Genomic DNA, 21,446 nt, shown 5'->3' on the forward strand with positions numbered 1-21,446 from the left:
GATTTAGCCAGTAATAGGTCATTGGAGACTTTAGTAAGCGCAGTTTCGGTTGAGTGGAGAGGGCGAAAACCAGATTGTAGTGGGTCAAGAATAGCATGTGAGGAGAGAAAATCAAGGCAGCGGCAGTGAACAGCACGCTCAAGTAATTTGAAGAGAAAAGGAAGGAGGGAGATGGGTCGGTAATTAGAGGGACAAGTAGGGTCCGAGTGAAGGCTTCTTAAGGAGAGGTGTGACCACAGCATGTTTAAAGGCAGCAGGGACAGTCGCAGTGGAAAGTGAGAGGTTGAGAATGTGACAGATAAAAGGAATAAGAGCAGGAGAGATGGCATTAAGAAGGTGGGTGGGAATGGGATCAGAGGAACAGGTGGTACATTTTGAGGAAGAAAGGAGAAGTGTAGTTTCCTCAATAGTAACTTCAGGAAAGGAGGAAAGGGAATGAGGGGAAGGAGAGAGAGGGGAACGGACTAGTGGAGGGAGAGGTGGTGAGGTAGAGAAAGCAAGGTTTATCTTTTGAACCTTGTTGTGAAAGAATTCAGCAAGGGTCTGAGGAGATAATGAAGGGGGAGTTGGGGGAGGGGGCACCTTGAGGAGAGAGTTCAATGTGGTGAAGAGAAGTCGAGGATTAGAGCCAAGAGAGTTGGTCAGTTGGATATAATAATCCTGTTTGGCACGTAAAAGAGCAGATTGGAAGGAGGTCAGCATGAACTTAAAGTGTAAGAAATCAGCAAGAGCCCGAGATTTCCGCCAGAGGCTTTCGGCGGAGCGGGTACAAGAACGTAGGTAGCGGATATTAGAAGTCAGCCAAGGTTGGGGTTTTGTACGCCTTACAGGGTGGGTCATCAAAGGTGCAAGAGTGTCTAAGGCAGAGGATAGAGTATTGTTGTAAGAAGAAACAGCCTCGTTGACAGACGTGGATGGTGCCACAGTAGAGAGGAGGTTTGAAACATGGGAGGCTAGAGATGAAGGGTCGATATCGTGAAGATTCCTTGATAAATTAGATAAGATAGGACGGGACTGGGAGGGAGGAGATTTAAGTGTGAAAGTTATAAGATGGTGATCAGAGGAGGGAAGATCAGAGGCAAGGAAACTAGAGGGTGAACAGTTGGAGGAGAAGATGAGATCAAGACAGTGACCATTTTGATGAGTGGGGGAGGTGGAGCATAGTTGGAGATTAAAGGAGGACGTTAAAGCGAGTAACTTGGAAATATAAGAGTTGGAAGGATCATTAGCAGGAATATTAAAGTCACCAAGGATGAGAGAGGGGGAGGAAGGATCATGGAAGAAGGCAAGCCAGGCGTCAAAGTCACTGAGAAAGGATGAAAGGGACTTATCAGGGGGACGATAAATGACCGTTATTCGAAGAGGCAGAGGAGAGAAAAGGCGGATAGAGTGGACTTCAAAGGAGGAAAAACAGTGAGATTGAGGTGGAAGAAGGGGTTGAAATCTGGAGGAGGGAGAGAGAAGTAGTCCAACACCGCCCCCACGGCCAGCAGGGCGAGGAGTATGTGAAAATAGATAACTGCCATGGCACAGGGCTGCGACTGAAGCAGAGTCATCAGGGCAGAGCCAGGTTTCTGTTATGGCGAGCAGATGGAGGTGACGCGAGATAAAGAGGTCCTGGATATAGGCAAGTTTGTTACAGATAGAGCGGGCATTCCATAGGGCGCAAGAGAAGGGCAGAGAAGAGGAGGGGAGTAGAGAAATAGAGATGAGATTAGAGAGGTCGCGGTGAGATCTGTAGAGTTGGGATAATAGTTGGTGAGGGGGGCCAGGATTGGGATTGATGTCACTGGCTGAGAGTAAGAGAAGGAGTAAAAGAGAGCGCAGGAGAGTAGGAGAGGTGTGGCCACAAAGGTGTCGAAGGCGAGAGGTATTTAGGTGGAATGGGGAAGACAAAATGGACGGAAGAAAGCGGCGGAGATTAAAAGCCAAGAGGGAGGAAGAGGGTAGGAGAGAAGGTGAGATGATGAAGTCGATGGATGGGCAGTGAGTTCCTGTAGCGGAGAGAGGTAGGGGGTGAGGGAAAAGATTAGGAAGGGACAGGGCTAGGAAGAGAATGTGAATAGGGGCCATAAATGACTGAGGTACTTTAGCAACTGGGAAGAAGATTAGATGTAAAGAGAAAAATGCCCCAGCGCGCGGCACCTAGAGCGGAGGCCCTGAGTGGATCGGAGTGGACCTGGGTGTCACCCTGGAGAAGGCTGTAAGGATATGCAGATGAGTTGCAAGTCCTTCACAGCACCTGAAAGGCAGCTGGTGGTAGAGCTGGGCACCTCTCAGCTGAGGAAAGGCTTACCAGGGGTTAGGCTGAAGCCAGCATTCCTCCCCCTGATGGTCGCCTGGTTGTATGTGAGGATTTGTATTTTAGGCCTTGGCATTTGGGAAAGTGTAGGGTGAGGAAGGTTCTTGCAACCTTGAGTGCGTTTTGGATAGGTAAATCTGTCAGGTTTGTCATTTATGCTGGTGTCAGGCCAAAAACTATTCTGTAGGCCAGAGATATCCGTATAATGGGTAGCCAATGTAGCCTTGCAGCTGTATTTTGTGCTGTTTGCAATTTCTTTAGTAATTGTTCTCTGGATCTGGCATAGATTCCGTTACAGTAGTCAACATGAGAGAGTACCATTGTTTGGACTAGTGAATGGAATACGTTTCTTGGGAAGTAGTCTTTTTTTATTTGTTTCAGTTTCCACATGGTTTGGAACATTTTCTTCGTAGTGTTTGAGATTTTTTTGTCAAATGATAGGTTGTGGTCAGAGGGGACTCCTAAGATTTTTTAAATTGTCAGTTATTGGAAGGGATATGCCCATGATGATGACGTTTGGGAAGTGGTCGGTATTGTGTGATGATGCGGGAATCAGGCAGTGTGTCTTTTCTTTGTTCAGTTTAAGCTTGAACATTGCTGCCCATGATTCCATTATGTTTATGCTGACCACTATCCTGGGTACAATTTTGTGCTGATTTTTTTTAAGGGAATATAGATGGATACGTTGTCAGCATATATGAGAGGGTTGAAGCCTTGTTTGGGCAGTGTTCGGGAAAGAGGGGTCGTCATCAGGTTGAAGAGCGTTGGTGAGAGTGGTGAGCCCTGGGCGACTCCACATTCTACTTTCCATGGAGGGGAGAGAGAGGTATTTATTTTCATTTGGTAGGATCTGGTAGTCAGGAAGCCTAAGAGCCATTCAAGCACTTTCCCTCCAATTCCGGTTTTATCGACTATTCTTTTGAGGATTTGATGGTCGACCATGTCAATGTGCTTGACATATCAAATTGTAGTAGAAGAATGTCTTTTCCATTTGTGATTTCTTTTTTGAGGTTGGCCAGTAGTGTAATGAGCACTGTTTCGGTGCTGTGTTAAGGCCTGAAACCTGACTGTGATTCATGTTGTATGGAGAATTTGTTGATGTAGTCAGTTAATTGGTTGTCCGATATACCTTCAATTATTTTTGTTATTAAAGAGATGGATGCCACTGGTTTGTAATTTGAGGTGTCTTTGATATTTTTTTGGTATCCTTTAGGATAGGTGTGAGCAGTATGTTGCCTTTCTCCCGAGGGAAATGGCCTTCTTGGAACATTTAATTCATGCGGAGATGAGTTGGACTATGAATCTGTCCGGTGCTTCTTTTAGTAGGTAGTTGTGACAGGCGGAGGAGAATTTTCTTAGGGCTTGTGCTACTGTCTCATATGTAGATTGTGTGAAGGTGGTCTGTGACCTGTCCACTAGGACTTCTTCTTTTTTTTTTTTTTTTTTGGGGGGGGGGGGGGTAATAAAGTTCATCTATGAGTGTTTCGAGGCTTGTGTTGTCATGTGTTAGGCTCTTCCTGAGGTTGAGGATCTTCTCTTCAAAGAATGTGGCGAGTTCAGTTGCACTCAGGGAGTCTTCATTCGTTATTGTCATCGGTTTAGTATTTATTAAATTATTTGTATAGTTTCTTTGTGTCTTTGTAATCTGAGCCTATATGGTCTTTATAGAATCCTATTTTAGCCTGTCTAATTTTGGTTTTGTACCTGTTACATGCTTCTCTCCATTCAATTTTGTTTTTAATCATTTTTTAATCATTTTTGGTTTTCATCCATGCTCGTTCTAGTCTTCTGCAGTGGGTTTTGGCCACTTTTAGTTCTTCATCATACCATGGTACTGATTTTCGTCTTTGTCCTGTTTTCATTTTCAGAGTGGCTTTAGTGTCCAGTACATGGGTGCTTCTTTTGTCCCATTCTAATAAGAATCATTCCATGTTAGTCATTGGTGTCCATTGATCTTCGTATATGGCCGTCCAAAATTTGATCGCCTCAACCTTTCCTCATGATTTGTGTGGTATTCGTGACTGTGTTGAGTGGGTTCTGTGTTCTTTCCAGTAGAGGGTCATGTTCAGCTTGAAGTGGTCTGACCAAGGAATTTCTGTCCATCTCAGGTTCTGTATTCTAAAGTCATTGTCATGTGAGAATCTGTAGGCTAGTAGGTCTGTGGTGTAGCCCTTGACGTGGGTTGTGGTCACAGGTGGTTGCTGGAAGTCCCATAGTTGAAGGAATTTGTCGCATTCTTTGGAGCTGTCTGTTTTCTGGTCGTCTAGATGTAAATTTATATCTCCTATTAGTAAGAGTCTATGATGGATGTGTCCCGGTGCTTGACCCATATGGCCGCTGATGATGGGAGTCTCGGCTCCATGAGTTCCGGTTCAGATGATGCGCCCCTGTGTTTCCGCACCAGGTGCAAGGAGAGAGATATCGTGCAGGTGAGAGATACCTCAGTAGTGGCACTCCCAACTCACTGTGCTGGGTTTTCGAAGTCCGGTGTAGGGCGTGCAGTTCCATCTGTTCTTTGGTCGCATGTGGGTGGGTTGATCGGTTTAGTACACATCAGAATCTGGTCCAGATTTTATTCTGCTTATTCTAGAAAAAAGCAGTGGATTTTCCCAAGTCCATCTTAATAATGGTTTATAAACTTTTCTTTTAAGAAATTATCCAACCTTTTTAAAACCCTGCTAAGCTAACTGCTTTTACTACATTCTCTGGCAACGAATTCCAGAGTTCAATTACATGTTGAGTGAAGAAATATGTTCTCTAGTTTGTTTTAAATTTACTACTTAGTAGCTTCATAGCATTCCCCCCTAGTCCTAGTGCTTTTGGAAAGAGTAAACAAATGATTCATAACTACCTGTTCCACTCCACTTAGTATTTTATAGACCTCTATCATATCTCCCCTCTGCTATCTCTTCTCCAAGCTGCTCAAGCCACTATAACCTTTCCTCATAGGGAAGTCATCCCATCCCCGTTATCATTTTTGTCACTCTTCTCTATAACTTTTTTAATTCTGTTATATCTTTTTTGAGATGTGGTGACCAGAATTGCACACAGTATTCGAGGTGTCGTCGCATCATGGAGCAATACAAACAATACAACAGCATTATAACATTCTCATTTTTGTTTTCCATCCCTTTCCTAATAATTCCTAGGATTCTATTTGCTTTCTAGGTTTCAATGTATCATCAACAATGACACCTAGATCGTTTTCCTGGGCTGGGACTCCTAATGTGGAACCTTGCATCACATAGCTATAATTTGGGTACCTCTTTCCCACATGCATCACTTTGCACTTGCTCACATTAAACGTCACCTGCGATTGAGATGCCCAGTCTCCCAGTTTTGTAAGATCCTCTTGCAATTTTTCACAATCCTCTTGCAATTAAACAATTTCAATAACTTTGAGTCATCAGCAAATTTAATTACCTCACTAGTTATTCCCATCTCTAGATCATTTAAAAATATGCTAAAAAGCAGCGGTCCCAGCATAGTTCCCAATTCAAGTTTTAAAAAAAACATATAACCACAATGAATGCTTGATTATTACTGATAATGTAAACTAACATAGTGTGATCAACTTAATATGCAACCAACAAAGTCCCTCCATTGATCCCAAAGTTGCATACAAAGGGGCGAAGCATGCTACTTTGGCACGACGCCTCAGAAGCAGACACGCTTTAATCTAACGTGGGTGATGTCCAGTGGTGTGCTGGTAAATTTTTAACAACAGGCTCTCTCCCCGGTCCACCTCTGCGCCCCCCCCCCCCCCCCCCCAAATTGCAGACCTGGCAATCCCCGGAGAGAGAGCCTGGGGGGGCAATGCATTACTCTCTCTGGGAATTTTTTTTTTTAATGCTCCAAGGTTTCAATCTAATTCAGGTGGGATAAAATGCCATAAATAAGTAAATAAATAGATAGAAACTCTGAACGTTGAGCACCTGATTCCCATAACATGATGTCTGTTTTAGAAGCCCTTTACCAGGAGAAAAACAAAATCTCTGCACCAATAACAGGGTTAGGTGTCCCTATAACCAGCCCCTTTAAATGACACACTGATTACGATTTATAACAAATTACTACTCTACCTATGAAAAGTTATTCCCTTATTATACTTCCTCCGTGTACATCCCTATGCACAAGGCGGTGGCATTTCTAAGAATTTAACTTTTTTTTTACAGTATCCTCCCCACCCCACCTCACCTACCTATTACAGACCTCCTCCCTGATCTCCAGAGCCGAAGGGTCCCACTCTCAGTGCATACCTGAAGGCAGCGCCCCTGGTGGTCTAGTGGATTCTTCGGGGCAGGAAATATCCCCAGTCAATGCTGCCGGCGCTGACCCTCCTCCTGCCGCATCTTCTTTAAAATGGCTGCCAAGACTTACAAGGGCGGCCTCGCAAGACATCTCCTTCCTCTTTCTTCCCTCCCCTCCATCCATATTCATCTCCTCCCTCTCTCTTCCCTCTCATCTATCCATGTCCAGCATTTCTCCTCTCTCCTCCCCTCCATCCATGTTCATCTTACTTCCCTCCCCTCCAGCATTTCAACTCTCTCCCCTCCCCTCCATCCATATGCATCTCCTTCCTCTGTCTGCCCTCCCCTCCATCTATGTCCAGTCTTTCCTTCCCTCTCAGTGTCCCGCCCTCTTCTGATGTATTTCCTGTTTCTGCGAGGGCAGGACACTGAGAGGGAAGGCTGGAGGCGAGCCAAGCCTGCTGCTTTCAGTGCCGGCACCACAACTCGAGGTAAAATAAAACATTTAAAGGCAGGGCGGCGGCAGGAAGGAAAGGAGAGCTATTGGGGAGCTGAGGGGGGGGGCAGGTGAACCGGCACTGGGAGTCTGTGACCCTGCAGCTCGCGGGGTGGGGGGAGGAGAGGCAAGCCGGCTCGTACTCCCACAACAACTGGCTCGCAAAATGCCCAAAAATTTAACAACCGGCTCTTGTGAGCCAGCTCCAGCACACTACTGGTGATGTCATCAATATGTGCCTCACTCCAGGCTGTCTGCTCCTCCCACCTCAGCAATTCCAGCGTCAGATAGGGCCACAATTGCTTGCAGCAGATGGAGAGACCAGATACTCTTTTGTTAGCTGGCCTGGAGGGTGAGTTATGGCCAGTGTTGTTTTTCTAGCAAAAAAGGTGCCAGTACTCAAATGCTAGGCCACCCTTCAGGAGTGGGGTAATCATGGAGGGACCCACCCCATAAGAGCTAGGCCACCTGCAACCAGTCATAGAATCTATGACAAGACAGAATTTGTGTGTAGAGCCTGTGCTCTTTCATTAAAACTTGGGTTTCATGGGTCAGTTTTAGCAGACAATGGAAAAGGTGCCAGTACTCAATACCCCCTCAAAAAAAGCCCTGGTTATGGCACGGATGAGCTGTCTCAGAAGAAGACACACTTTAATTCAATGTGGGTGATGTCATCAGTATGCACCTCAGTCATGGCCATCTGCTCTTCCCACCTCGGCAATTCCAGCATCAGATAGCACCACAATGACCTGCAGAGAGATGTTAGGATGCCCTTGTCCAGAACGCTGTGATCTTTCTTCACAGAGGTGATGTTAATAGGGGAGAAAGAGACTTCGTACAGCAGTACATACTGTGGGAATCCTGCTGCTCACAGCTAGACAACTATATTAGGGGCCCTTTTACTAAAGTTTAGTATGCGCTAACGGAATTAGCACACACTAAATACTAAGAAGCCCATTTTATTCATATGGTCGTCTTAGCATTTAGCATGCGCTAACTCGGCTGCTGAGAGACTAGGCCGGGCCCGGGGCATGGCCGCCCCGCCTCCACCCCCTCCCCCCGCCGCTGCTGCCCCTATCGCTCCCCCTGCTGCTGCCGTGCCCCCCCCCCCGTTGCTCCCCCTGCCGCTGCAGTCCGCGGTCTCACCTGCCTGCCTCCATGGCTCCAGGCCCCCTGGATTTCTAAGCGGCAGTCACAGATTGCCTCTCTTCTGGCCTTCCCTCCCTGTGTCCCGCCCTCGTCTGATGTAACTTCCGGTTTCCGCGAGGGTGGGACACAGGGAGGGAAGGCCCAAAGGGAGGCGATCTGTGACTGCCGCTTCGAATGCAGGGGGCCCGGAGCCAAGGAGGTAGGCAGGTGAGTCCGGGAACTGCAGAACCGGCGGCCTGACCCTGGTGCCAGGCCCCTCTTGGAGGCCCGGGCCCGGGGAATTTTGCCCCCCTGCCCCCCCTCTCGGCGGCCCTGCGCTAATTCTGGTAGGACATACTAAGCTTTAGTAAAAGGGCCGCTTAATGTGTGATCACCCAGAGCACATAGTAGTGTCCTGAATTATCTTTAGGCTTCAGGTTTGTAGGATTAATTTCCATGGGGAGTTAGGGGAGAACAGAAGTGGTTTAGGAAGGGATAAATGGTGTTCCCAACACCATAAGGAACCAGTGTGTGCTGGGAGATAAGCCATGGTCTAGTGCTTAAGAAGAGAGAAGGTGGAAGATATACTGTGTGGTTATAAGTAAGGGGTAGTGTGGAACATCATAATAATGTGGATTCAGTGAGTTTGTGTATTATATCCTTTCTTTGATACTGTTTTGCAAAGACATTATAGTGGTAAGACATCTATTTGAGGGGGTGAGAACACAGGTGGGGATCACTAAAGGGGAGAAAATTGTAGCACTTGAAGAGTTCATTGCTTGATTATGGATTATAAGGATAGAAACTGTCTCTTGGCTACTGTCTTCCTGAATTTATACGGTCTTCTGTAAATAGTAATAAAGAGATTTAACATAAGGAGTTATACAGAAATTTAAATAAAATGAAATGACAACAGCCCTCTGGGGAATTGAAGTTCACAGAAGTCTAATCAAGGTTCAATATAGGCCAACACCTGACATGTTTCAATGCCCACGCCTGCCACAGGGGCATATAATTTGATCGATCAAGATCTGCACATCAGATAGACAATGCCCTAGCACCAGAAATGGACATTACAAGAACCATGAGACAGAAAATAACTATTGAATAAAAAAGAAGGAAGGGAAAGATACAAAATCAAACATTAAAATCAGAACATAACAATGTAAATTTAAATAAATATATATGAAAGGAAAATATAAAATAAGATGCATTACCTTAATTAGGACCCCTTTTACAAAGCTGCGGTATAGGGGGCCCTGCAGTAGTGTTGGCAAGTGGATTTGCTGTGTGCTGAGGCACCCTTTTATCTGACGGTAACCGGGCAGCACATGGGGCTGCCCAATTACTTCCATAGAAGCCCCTGGGGCTAAAAAAAAAGTTTTTTTTCAGTGCTGGGAATGGTGTGCATTAGGAGCAGGCTCTACCACCAGGCTCCTGTGATAGCCTGGCGGTAGTGTCAGATTAGTGCGCGGCAAATCAGCAGTACATGTACCGCCACTTTGAAAAAGGGGCCTTAACTGAGGAACCTTTGATAGAATAAATTAGTTCAGTTGGGCTGTCAGCTACCTTAACTTATAAAATAATAATACTAAGAGAAGTGACAAACTAAAACAAAACTAGGAAGAAAGGAATCTTTTTACAACCCAGCCTCTAAAAAGAAGTAAAGGTACAATAATGCACTGCACCAAATTATATAAAACCAGACTTAATCAGATGAACAGAACAAGAGTATAAAAATTAAAACCTCTCTTTTTAAACGAGTTGTTCTTAGATTTATCCTGTGCCCTGCAACCCGACTCACCTCCCCGGGCCTCCTGCAGCAATTCTGTGGGAGTGGGCTGAATATGCGGTGTGTCTGAGTCCTCTGTTGGGCTGGTGTCCTGTTTGTGATGCTACACCAGCAGGGGCTGGCTTCCCTAGGCACGCGCATGTGCTAAAGAGCCCTCTTTATGGACTCAACTGCCGGAAGACCAATGGGGGCATGCAGCAGATTACTTCTGGTTTGGGGTGTATATCTGGAAGCCCCTGATGGTCTGCTGACACCTTCGCAACAAGGTCTCCTGCCTTAATGTGTCTTCCAGGTCTCCTTGTGTGTGTTCCTGCATTGACTCCAAGTTCCTACCTTGCTCCATCGTGTCTTCAGCTGCTGCCCTGTTCCTTCCATGCCTTGTCTCCAGTTCCAGTCCTGCCTTGTTTTCAGGTTCCAGTCCTGTCTTGTCTTTCAGGTTCCAGCTGTGTCTTGCCTTGACTTCAAGTTCCTGCCTTGCCAAGTTCCAGCCGTGCCTTGCCTTGACTCCATGTTCCTGCCTTGCCTTGACTTCAAGTTCCTGCTTTGCCAAGTTCCAGCCATGCCTTGCCATGACTCCATGTTTCTGCCTTGCCAAGTTCCAGCTGTGCCTTGCCTTGACTCCAAGTTCCTGTCTTGTCAAGTTCCAGCCTTGCCTTGACTCCATGTTCCTGCTTTGCCTTGACTCCAAGTTCCTTTCTTGCCATGTTCCAGCCTTGCCTTGTCTCCATGTTCCAGCCTTGTATTGCCTTGTCTCCAAGTTCCTGCCATGCCTTACCTTGTGTCCTGGTTCCTGTAGTGCTGAGTTTCTTGCTCTTGCCTTGTTTGCCTAGTCATGCCTGGATCCAGTTCTTGCCCTGTTTCCCTTGCTTGCCTTGTCTGGATTCAGTTCTAGCCTTGTCTGCTTTGTCCTGTCAAGGCTTGTATGCCTTGTCCTGTATAGCTGTGTCTTGCCTTGCTTTGTCTGCATTGTCTCCACTTCAAGTTATGCCTGTCCTGTCTTCTGCCAAGCCTTGCCTAGTACTTTGCCTAGTGTTGAGCCTAGCCCGAGTGACTGTCCTGCCGTAGTTGGGCTGGCTACAGCCTAAGGGCTCACCTCTCATTGAACTGTAACATTCTGGTGGTTTTAGATGTTTGAGCCCCATTTCACCCTAATCGGGCTGTGCTGTCAATCACAGCCATCAACAGGAAGGCACAGCATTCTTAAGCTGTCTTCCCATAGAAACCTTCACTTTTACATCTGCAACTATGGAACAATTTGATGTAACATTTAAAAGATGGTTTTATTTATACTTTCTCAGTAGGATTGACTTTTGAACTGTGTAACAGTCCTGTGATTTTCCTTTTTTTAAATTTTGGTTTACTTCTCATTTTTTTCTTTTCTTTATTTTTTTTTTTGTGATTTTGGTGTAAGACCAGTACCATATGGTTTTTACAGTGGGTTTAAGGATGTCATGCTAGAGTTGGTAATTTTTGAAGCTGACACAATCTGGTTCTCACAATGATTTTTAATTGGTAATGCCCCTTTTTCTGTTCACCTGTTTAAGACTAGTACTATGTGGTTTTATACAGTTTGGTGCAGTGTATTATTATTTCCTTGCTTCTTTTTAGAGGTTGGTACTATATAGCCCATACAGTGGATAATTTTTGGAAATTTCCTTTCATCCTTTCTTTTCAGTTTTGTTTTAATTTGTCTTTTTTCTAGTATTTATTTTTTTAGGTTAAGGTAACTGGCAGCCCAATTGAACTAATTTATTTTAGCAAAAGTTCCTCAGTTATTAAAGTAATGTATCTTAATCTTATTTTCATTTCATTTATATAAATGTCAATTTCATCAGTAAGTCAATTTGATCAAAAACTATATAAGAAGCCTTAACATAAAATGTTTGAATGTTAATTCTACTGTTTTTTAGTGTGGTTGTAGAGTCTGTTGAACACTATGGGCCCTGTTTACTAAACCACACTGTAGGTGTGCAAACATTTTAGCTTGTGCTAATGCTAGAGACACCCATAGGAATACAATGGGTGTCTCTATCATTAACGTGTGCTAAAAAGTTAGCACACCTACAGTGCGGCTTAGTAAACAGAGCCCTTAAGTTTATGTGTTAATCAGTAACTGCTAATCTGTTCTTACATTGCAATGAATGTTTTAAAGACATCCTTCAAGTGGATGGTCTGGATACATTTTTTTTCTTGGTGTATCCTCTTTTTATGTGATGCTTTCAGAAAAGTGAGAGGACCTAGTCTCTATTTAACGTTTTTACAATGTAGAGTATGAATATATGTAGCAAAAATAATTAAATGAGCTAGCAAAATGAGTATCATTCCTTTTCCTCCTTATTTTATAAAGGCACAGATACTAGAGTTTGGCTTAGCAGTGCATGAAAAGGTTGTGCCTCAGGACATGAGACCTTTGCACAAGAAACTGGTGGATCAATTCTTTATGATGAAATCAAGCTTGGGAATACAGGTATGTAAGCAGATAATGTGGTAGCCCAGGAAGCGATGACAAGTCTTCTGAGAACACTTTGTGGTATTCAAGGTTAAATCACTAAGCAACAAACAGTGACATCTTTTGGTGGTTTTACAGCATTATATTTTATCTATGCACAGTTCTCCCCTCGTTTTCCAAGGTTCATTTTTCAATGAAAAGTGTGGTATGTGAAAGTCAGTTCATACCTAGTTTGTTGTTCTTCATCCCCCCCCCCCCCCACCACCACCACACTTCAAAAAAATGTTTAAAAACGTCAGCGTGCTCAAAATATATGTAGTCTGTATGTGTTCACATTCTAAAGACCTTTCCAGTTTTGGATTTACAAATATATATTTCTTCTAGAAATATGAAGCTACCTTAGTGTGCTAGTGTTGACAGATTGGCCTGGAACTGTCCCTCAAAGCCGTAGGGTTTTAAGATGCTGTCTATTTGGGCAACTTCACTAGTTTTGATAACTTTTGCAGGGCTTGGTGATATGCAGTTCGGGTATGCATTCTTGTATAGTCAGTTAACCAGAATGGTAAAACAATGAGGATGTAAACAAAAATTAGCTGTGATAAAGAGTGATACCAAACTTCTACGGCTGGCATCAGGGATGTATCCTTGCAATGAATAGCTGGGAAGAATGGATGGACCAATTGGTTTTTTTCTGCTGTCATCTATTATGTTACCATGTTTAAAAAGTTGACCTGGGATTAGCTTTATTTATTTTTATTCTATGTTTCCTAATAATAAAATGTTTTTATCAAATCGTCAGGATCTCTCCAACTGTGTTCCAGCTAGTCCTGGTCTTTTCCCCAATGGAAGCCCCCGTGTGTGTAGAAATTCAATACCTGTTTCCATGAGCCCAGATGCCAGGGTGATATCCAGACGGAGGTAAGATGTGGTAACTCAGTTCTCATGTGATATTTTCATAAACTGAAGCAGAATCACACTTCCATGGCATACTGAATAAGTTATGAGACGATCACTGGAAAGAAATCCCATTTTCTACTTTTTACATGAGGCAAATAAAAAGATTATATTTGGTTTTAAGTATTATATCACATGTGATCTTGTCTCCAAATGGCACTTTAGTGGACTGTGGTAATGAATGATTATTTTATCTTTTTGTGAACCAGTCCTTTAAGTTACCCAGCTGTCAACAGATATTCTTCCTCATCACTGTCTTCACAAGCCTCTGCTGAAGTCAGTAATCTCACGGGACAGTCAGAGAGCTCTGACGAAGTTTTCAACATACAGGTAAGCGAGGTGTAGTCAGGCCAAATGCCCAGTATCTTGTGTTTTGTTTCATTGTTTCATGACCATGGGTCATATTACTTCCTATGGATGTAATTACCTAGTGCCAACAGTGATTTTCCTTTTATTTTTGTCATTCTTCTGGTACAGAGTTTTGCCCTGTCAGTATTTGCTGCTTAGACTAGTCATTTCATTAAGATATTTTGTATTTCAACCAAGGTGTCACTTGGTGTGGGGAACATCAGTAATAGGCCACATACTGGTAATATTAACATGGATTCATTCTCACCATGTCAGTGAGATTTATGCTTTACATTGAAAAAGTTATCTGTTTACAATTAGCACAATCAATATGCAGTCCAAATTAAAAAATCACATAGAAATTCATGTGGAAGTTATATTAGTGATTACATAACTAAACCATATGTGCATAATTATCTTTACTGTCTTGTCAAACTTTAAGATGTTTGTGCTGTTTATACCATGTTGCTGTGTGAGCTCCATTGTGAACTCTTTTTCTTTTTTTTATTTTGCTATATTCTTGCAAATATTTTGCCCCTACAAAAGTATTTATATAAGACAACACAATTCTGGCAAATCTATTTGCACAATCAGTTTCTCTTGTTCTGTATCTTCTAGCCAAGCCCATCTACCTCAAGCCTGAGTTCCACTCATTCTGCATCACCCAATGTGACCAGTTCTGCTCCATCCAGTGCCAGAGGTTTGTGCCATACATGCATTTACCATCAAAGTTGTTTAATTAGATTGCGTATTAGTTTAAAACAGTGTATTTCACTGATTGTGTTATTTTATATTCCAGCATCCCCTCTCTTATCTGACAAATACAAGCAGTCCAGAGAAAACCCCTGCCTGTCCCCCAGAGAGCGACCTTGCAGTGCCATCTATCCAACTCCCACTGAGTCTTCCCAGGTAGCAGCTTACAGTCAGCCCCAACCTTCACTGCTTTCTTTCTGAAGATAAGGAGCTCCTGTATTGCATTTCTCTACAAGTCAATTATAGATTTCATTTTCATAGCACACTGGTGTGGAAAATAATTTGTTTGGTTATCTGTGGCATGGAGGAAGGAGTTGGCGGCCTACCACCAGCCACTCATAGTTATATACATTTATTAATTCTAGAAGGCAAATGATTGTTTAGTTTAAGGCAACCTGACTCATAATCTGCAATACACCACCAATTTAGAGGCAGATGCACTAAACGTTTTTCATCGTTAAATGAGCCCTCGGGGAAGAATTTCCGATCCTTTCCATGCACTTAAGCCTATTTTCCGACGACAGTAGCAGCTAACGAAAACGGAATGGAGATGAGCAATTAGTGTGAAAACCCCATTGAAACGACATGCACTAACCTTTTCCGATTGCCTTTACGCAGGAAAAAGGCAGGAAAACTAACGAGAGGTCTGGACCTCTCGTTAGGACAGCTCTGTGCCAGGAAAAAGTGTTAAGTGAAAAAATAAACAAACTTTGAGCCAATCCCAGCGCATTAGCAGAGCTAAAAGCGCTGTGATTGGTCCAAAGGACCTCAGAAAACACATAAAAAAATAAAACTAAAAAAAGGATCGGGAGGGGGCAAGGGCGCTCATCAGGAGCGTCCTGTATGGACGGCCTTGCCCCCCCCCCCGCCGCTGCTCCCCACCTTCCGCCGCTCCCCCCACCCCGAAAAAGCAAAATTGTAGCAGCCCCTGCCCCCCTCCCTTCCTCACTACTCTCAGCTCCGCCTCCCGACATCCTCCGTCTGTGCCCCGCCCCCTTTGGGGGTCATCGCCGCCATTCCCCTTCTCCATCGGGCCCCCCTCCCTCTTACCGGGCCCGTGCAGCGCCTCTCTCCTCTGTCCGAAGGCGCTGCACGGGCAAGAAGAACGCTGAATCAGCTGATGCCTGCCTTCGCGATAGAGCGTCTTTCTCCTCCTGGGCCCGCCCCTGTCTGACGTCATAACTGACGTCAGACAGGGGCGGGCGCAGCAGGAGAAAGACGCGCCATCGCGAAGGCAGGCATCAGCTGATTCAGCGTTCTTCTTGCCCGTGCAGCGCCTTCGGACAGAGGAAAGAGGCGCTGCACGGGCCCGGTAAGAGGGAGGGGGGCCCGATGGAGAAGGGGAATGGCGGCGACGACCCCCAAAGGGGGCGGGCACAGACGGAGGATGTCGGGAGGCGGAGCTGAGAGTAGTGAGGAAGGGAGGGGGGCAGGGGCTGCTACAATTTTGCTTTTTCGGGGTGGGGGGAGCGGCGGAAAGTGGGGAGCAGCGGCGGGGGGGGGGGGCAAGGCCGTCCGTACAGGACGCTCCTGATGAGCGCCCTTGCCCCCTCCCGATCCTTTTTTTAGTTTTATTTTTTTATGTGTCAATTCAATTTGCCATGTGCTTGTGATTTGACTGTTTGTGGCATGCGCAGAGCAGCTAACATAACGCTTGGCTGCTCTGCGCATGATTTGGGGGCCGATTAACGATGTGTATTGTGATTCTTTGATACATTCTACGTTTCAATACCGATTCCAGCATGTGTGACTTTTTTTTTTGGTGCATTTTTCGTTATTTTAAAATCGTTAGGGACTTTAACAATTTAGATTTTTTTACGTTTGGTTGCTGCATCTGCCTCTTAGTGACTCTGGGATGAACCTCATCAATGGTATTGAGTGCAACAATAGCAAATACCAAAACTGGATCTGTATTTCTGTCACATAATCTTCGCCTACCTGATTACTTATTACTTGGCAAGATTAAAGAAAAAATGGTTACTTTTCTATAAGGTGAGTCTCCTTTCTTCCCTCATAGGCATTAATTTAAGAAGTTGTTTATAACTATCTTAGCCCAGGTCAGTCTATTTATTATTCTCTGAGCCATATCCTTTCATTCTGTGAACCACGGGGGTGGGGGGTGGGGTTCCCTTTCAGATAGCACAATGTCAGCATTCTTTCTTCCAGCTTTCAATCAAAGCAGGCGAGATAAATGGCCTTACCTGATGCCATTTCTAATGTCAGTTTGGCATGGATGATATATGGCCTAATGGTTTGTTTATATTCCACCTAGATCCAAGGCGGATAGATATAACAGCCCAACAAAGTCCAGAGTCAAAAAATCTTAAACAATATTAAAAACATCTTACAAACTATGACACATAGACAAAGAAAGTGGCTACCAAAATACATTGACAGCATTCTGCACCTATTACTGCTAGCCTATTTGGTTCATACACCTGCATATCAAACTTAATTTGATTCATAAGCTAATGTAAATAGATGATTTAGCTATCTTTTACAAGTGGTAGTGCTTAGTACATTGCAGGGTGAGTCAGGAGAACTCCTAGAATGCAAAATCAAGCCCTTCCTACAGCTGATAATTTGATCAATCTGGGCAAATTGCTTTATCTCCCCAGTATGCCTAAATTATAGTAAAATGGTTTCTTTTATCCTTGCCTCCCCTCCCCCCAACTACTTTGTAAGTTTTCAGCCTACATATGGCCCAGTGCCAAGTATTTGTGAAGTGTGTGGGAATGTAGTTGGTTGTTATCAGAAAGTTTGTTGAATTATTGAGCAATCTCTCTCTCACACACACATACATGTATTTTCTTTCTGGAGCTCAGGAGCACTGACTTTACTGTGAACAATTGATTTGAACTGGTGCAGGTAGCAAGATACCTAGCATTTTCCCCAAACTAAGTGGCCCTTTTACACAGGCATGCTAGCATTTTTAGCATTCGCTAAAAACTAAATGTGCACTAAATGCTAGAAATGCCCATGTATTCCTATGGGCGACTCTAGAATTTAGCACACGCTTAAAAATGCTACCGTTCTTTTGTAAAAGACTCCCCTGAGTTTTCTAAGTTACAGTACGATTAGCAGGTCACTTTCCCTGTTTACCACCTTAGAGGGTGGATTACTTATGCTGTTTTCTTATGGGTAAACTAAAATTTAAGTGATCACTCTAGTCTATGCATAAATTGTTTGGATAGTAACCAAGAACTTTTCATTTCATTCTTATGCATTTACAGGAACATCATGTTTTTGCTAATACTTTACTCTTTTTGGAAGAAAGAAAACAAAACAGAAGACCATTGAGACATGGGCAAATAAAAGACATGGGGCTGCTGATATAGAGATTTTAAAAATCCTCTTTCTCCCTGAGTCTTAGTCAAGATTCATCCATTATACTTAAAAAGATGAACAGTTTGATTACTTATTTTTAAAAATTACCCAAAAAGTTCATCAATGCTCCTTTTTGTCTAGCATACTATCACAAATCTACAGTATGGAACAAGTTGGTATCAGAAGATCTAAGAGATCTCGTTGGCTGATACAAATGAAGGCCTTCTGAAATAATAGGTGACACGGATTCCGCTACATCCTTAAATACTAATAGCAACAGTTTATATTGGATATGATACTCTTTTGAGAGCCAGTGCAATTTCATCAGTGCTGGAAAGATAAGGTCAAAATGACTTAAACCAAGCATAACGAAACCGCATAGGAATAAAAGACACTAAGAGTTTTGGTGGACTTTGTAAAACCATGACCCCACAATATCTACAGACTCTGTAAAATCAGCCACAGCAGAACTGGAAGAGTATGCTATGCTTATATCCATACTATTACTGTTGCTGCACTATGTTCTGTAGTAATATCGACTGAATTACACATGGTGTTAGCAGTTGTCACTTTAAGAAAATCAAAAGTAGCACTGCTTCTAAAAAGCATATTGTCACTTCATATCATATGAGTCTATGTTCACATATACACAGGACTTATAGAAGATGTTGAGCTGCTGAAGGGGAAGCTTTAGCTTTCTTAGCATCCTTTCTGTTTTGCATGTCACTTGTGATTGCTGTGACTTACGATGAATTAGAAGGTAGACTCATTTAGAATGGATTTTATGGTTCATTTGCAAGGTCATTTGCTAACAGATCTGTGTACTCAAGAATAATAGGTACATCAGGTGGCTTAGAACTTCTGACAATGCATTTGCAAATTTATATGAAAGAGCTACACTGGAGTGCTGTGAAGTTTTTCCAAAGAGGGACTATTTTCAATGCAACCTCGTTGTATATAATTAACTACATTCTGTTTATAAGTAGCTAACATATGTTGAATAACTTCCTATGGAAAGGTAACAAAAAATGTACCAGTTTGGTAGTTCAAAAAATTCCCATTCAGTCTCTTAAGTGGGTCTTTTGCCCCTTGGTTAGCTAGGGGTGTAGAAGAGACAGCACTTACAGCCCTGGGGTAGAGAAAGTCATGGTCATTGTCCAAGACTAACACCTAGTAGTACTAGCCAGGGAAAAATCCCTGTGCGCTTGTGAATAAAGGCTCATGGAACAATGATTCCAGTTCTACTTCTGGAAACCCAAAGGAGCAGGAGCAAACTGCCAGACTGCAAAATAAATAAATGACTTGATTGCTTCCTCTTAAAACAGGCAACAAGGGGCAAAAGAAATGAAAAGTCAGAAAAATTATCGATAGCAAATCCCAAAATAAACAACGCTGCAAATGTTATTTTGTCCATATTTACTATTTTAAATGTATTATAAGAGATCACCTTCAATATTTTGTTGTGATTTGAACTATCTGTAGGTTTAGGTTGAAATAAGTGAAAGGTAGTTTAGTTTTATTGACTTCAATCTAGTAAATGTAGACTCCATGTTTAAAGATGCACACAGATACATGGATATGATCAAATAATGTGCTCTAGTCTTCAATAAACATAATAACATATTAGATGACAGCAAATAAAGACTAAGCAGCTCATCCAGTCAGCCCAGTTGATCTAGTTCCATGTTGAATAACTGAACTTATCGAGGGCTGTATTCAAAAACCATTTAGGTCTGAAAATTGTCTGCCCTCTCTGCAGGCTCAAGCGCACGTGTCCGCAATACACATTCTTTTAAATACATTCAACATAAGGCTTCTTGAGGGCATGTCTAGGGCACTGCAGTTCATATAGTTTTACATTTTCAGATCTATGTGTATTATTTGGAAGAGAATAAAGCACCCATAGAAAAGCAGGTGCAAATCTTAGCAGGCCCTTTTCCCTGGGTAATTCTTTGAAGTCAGCAGATTGAGTTACCTGTGGACTTTTCAAGTACCCATTTGAAAACTGCCTCTATAAATTTGAAATCGAACACCAGCTCCCCTTCCCCATTCTGTCCTTTACCTGACTTTTTTTCAACCCTTTACCCACCTCTGGTCTCAGTTTCTAATCAATGCATGCCTAAAATATCTGCTGGTAAATCATTTCAGGCAATCATCTTCAGGTTGTTCTTACAAGACTCATACATAAACCAATAATCTAGGCCTTTCCAAGTCCTAGTATTAAGTTCTATAATAAGCCATCACAGCCACCAATTACATCCTATTTATTGAGCATTTTTCTGTACACACACACTGGTTGAAAACTTTTAATAAATGTGCGTATAAAATGGACCTGTTGCCCAAATATTTCCAGCTTATTCACGCATTTTGAAGTTTGGTCTTTAACTGTGATCCCTCCATGTGGATTGCCCTAGTTATTCTGGAAGTGAACACAGTTCAGTTTGGAATAGCTGAGTTAGCTGAGTTAGCAAATCTAATGTTCAAATTACTAGTTATGATTTTTAAGTATGTTTTAAATTGAATTTCAGTTTAAAACATGATTGAGCATTCTGTCAAGCATGAAAATTGTGCATGTGGTTGCACACAAAAGCCTACAGAATCCAGTCCTCAGATCTATTTAAGTTTGTTCAGGTATGCTATGCTTGAGTAATGCAGTCTAAAACTGGAAAGGCAGTAGAAACTGGTAATTCCATGTTATTGCTGTTTTCAGATATTTTTGTGTATGTTGTGTTGTCATGTTGTTACATTGTCAAAATTCTTGAAAGAATTTCAAGAATTTGAATTTAAACTCATCTTATTCTACATGAAATTGTAGTGCAGGGGAATACTCCTGTTATTAAATATAGGCTGCAGCTTATGTAACACCTGTTCTGCACATTTTGTCTAAACATTATATACTGGTTTCTTCAAACTGACATCTAAAATTTTTTCCATTTCATCCAAATTTTATATTCCAATTCTTAAACTGTTGTGATTACCCCCCCCCCCCCCCCCCCCATTTCTATGTTCCTTAATGTTTTGGCCGATCATTTCCTTTCTATGAAACATTTTTCTTCTTTAAATAATTTGTCTTAACAAAGACCAAGAAATGTCACTGATTTTGCTTAAATGAGCATACTGTGTTAAACACCATCTCTGCTACAAAGTCACTAAACTGCTAACATATTCACCTCTAAACTGAACTGTTCTGAATTTCCAGAGAATGATGTTTAATCAAATCGGAGATACTCCCTTACCTCGAAGTGACCCTAATCTGTCTGCTCCTGAAAAAGGTAAGTTGCCAAGCAGCACTGAGCACTAACAAAGTTTTTTTTTTTTGGATTAAAGGTACTTGATAACTTCCTGATGCCATTTAGTTTCCTTTTTATAACTAGCACACGTGGGAGTGAGAGCACATTGTGAAAGGAATACACAGGCTGGGGTAAATTTTCAAAGTATTGTGTGGGAAGGTTACAACAAATACATTCATTTATCAGAATAACAGGCTTCTCAATGGTATTTGCCAGATGCTGTCTTGGAAATTTAGCTGGTGCCAGATTGAAATGCCTTTTCAGCATGTAGTTCTAGACTTCTTTGTGGTTTGCTTAAAAAGGAAAGAGAAAAACTTTCAGCCATACCGTGCATCTTTTGTGAGTGTAATCTGTAGG

The 21,446-nt window shown here is 42.8% G+C and overlaps 1 protein-coding gene across 1 annotated transcript in view; it reads left to right on the plus strand.

Moving 5' to 3' along the window:
• DOCK4 (dedicator of cytokinesis 4) overlaps window positions 1-21,446 on the plus strand; it is a 798,954-nt gene that overhangs the window by 722,514 nt on the left and 54,994 nt on the right. Inside the window, 6 exon segments of the mRNA XM_030215964.1 lie at window positions 12,316-12,435; window positions 13,217-13,335; window positions 13,581-13,701; window positions 14,338-14,419; window positions 14,519-14,628; window positions 20,999-21,071. Of these exon segments, the coding sequence (XP_030071824.1) occupies window positions 12,316-12,435; window positions 13,217-13,335; window positions 13,581-13,701; window positions 14,338-14,419; window positions 14,519-14,628; window positions 20,999-21,071 (625 nt within the window).

This window comes from Microcaecilia unicolor, chromosome 10, assembly GCF_901765095.1.
Source record: "Microcaecilia unicolor chromosome 10, aMicUni1.1, whole genome shotgun sequence".
NCBI classification, from domain to species: Eukaryota; Metazoa; Chordata; class Amphibia; order Gymnophiona; family Siphonopidae; genus Microcaecilia; species Microcaecilia unicolor.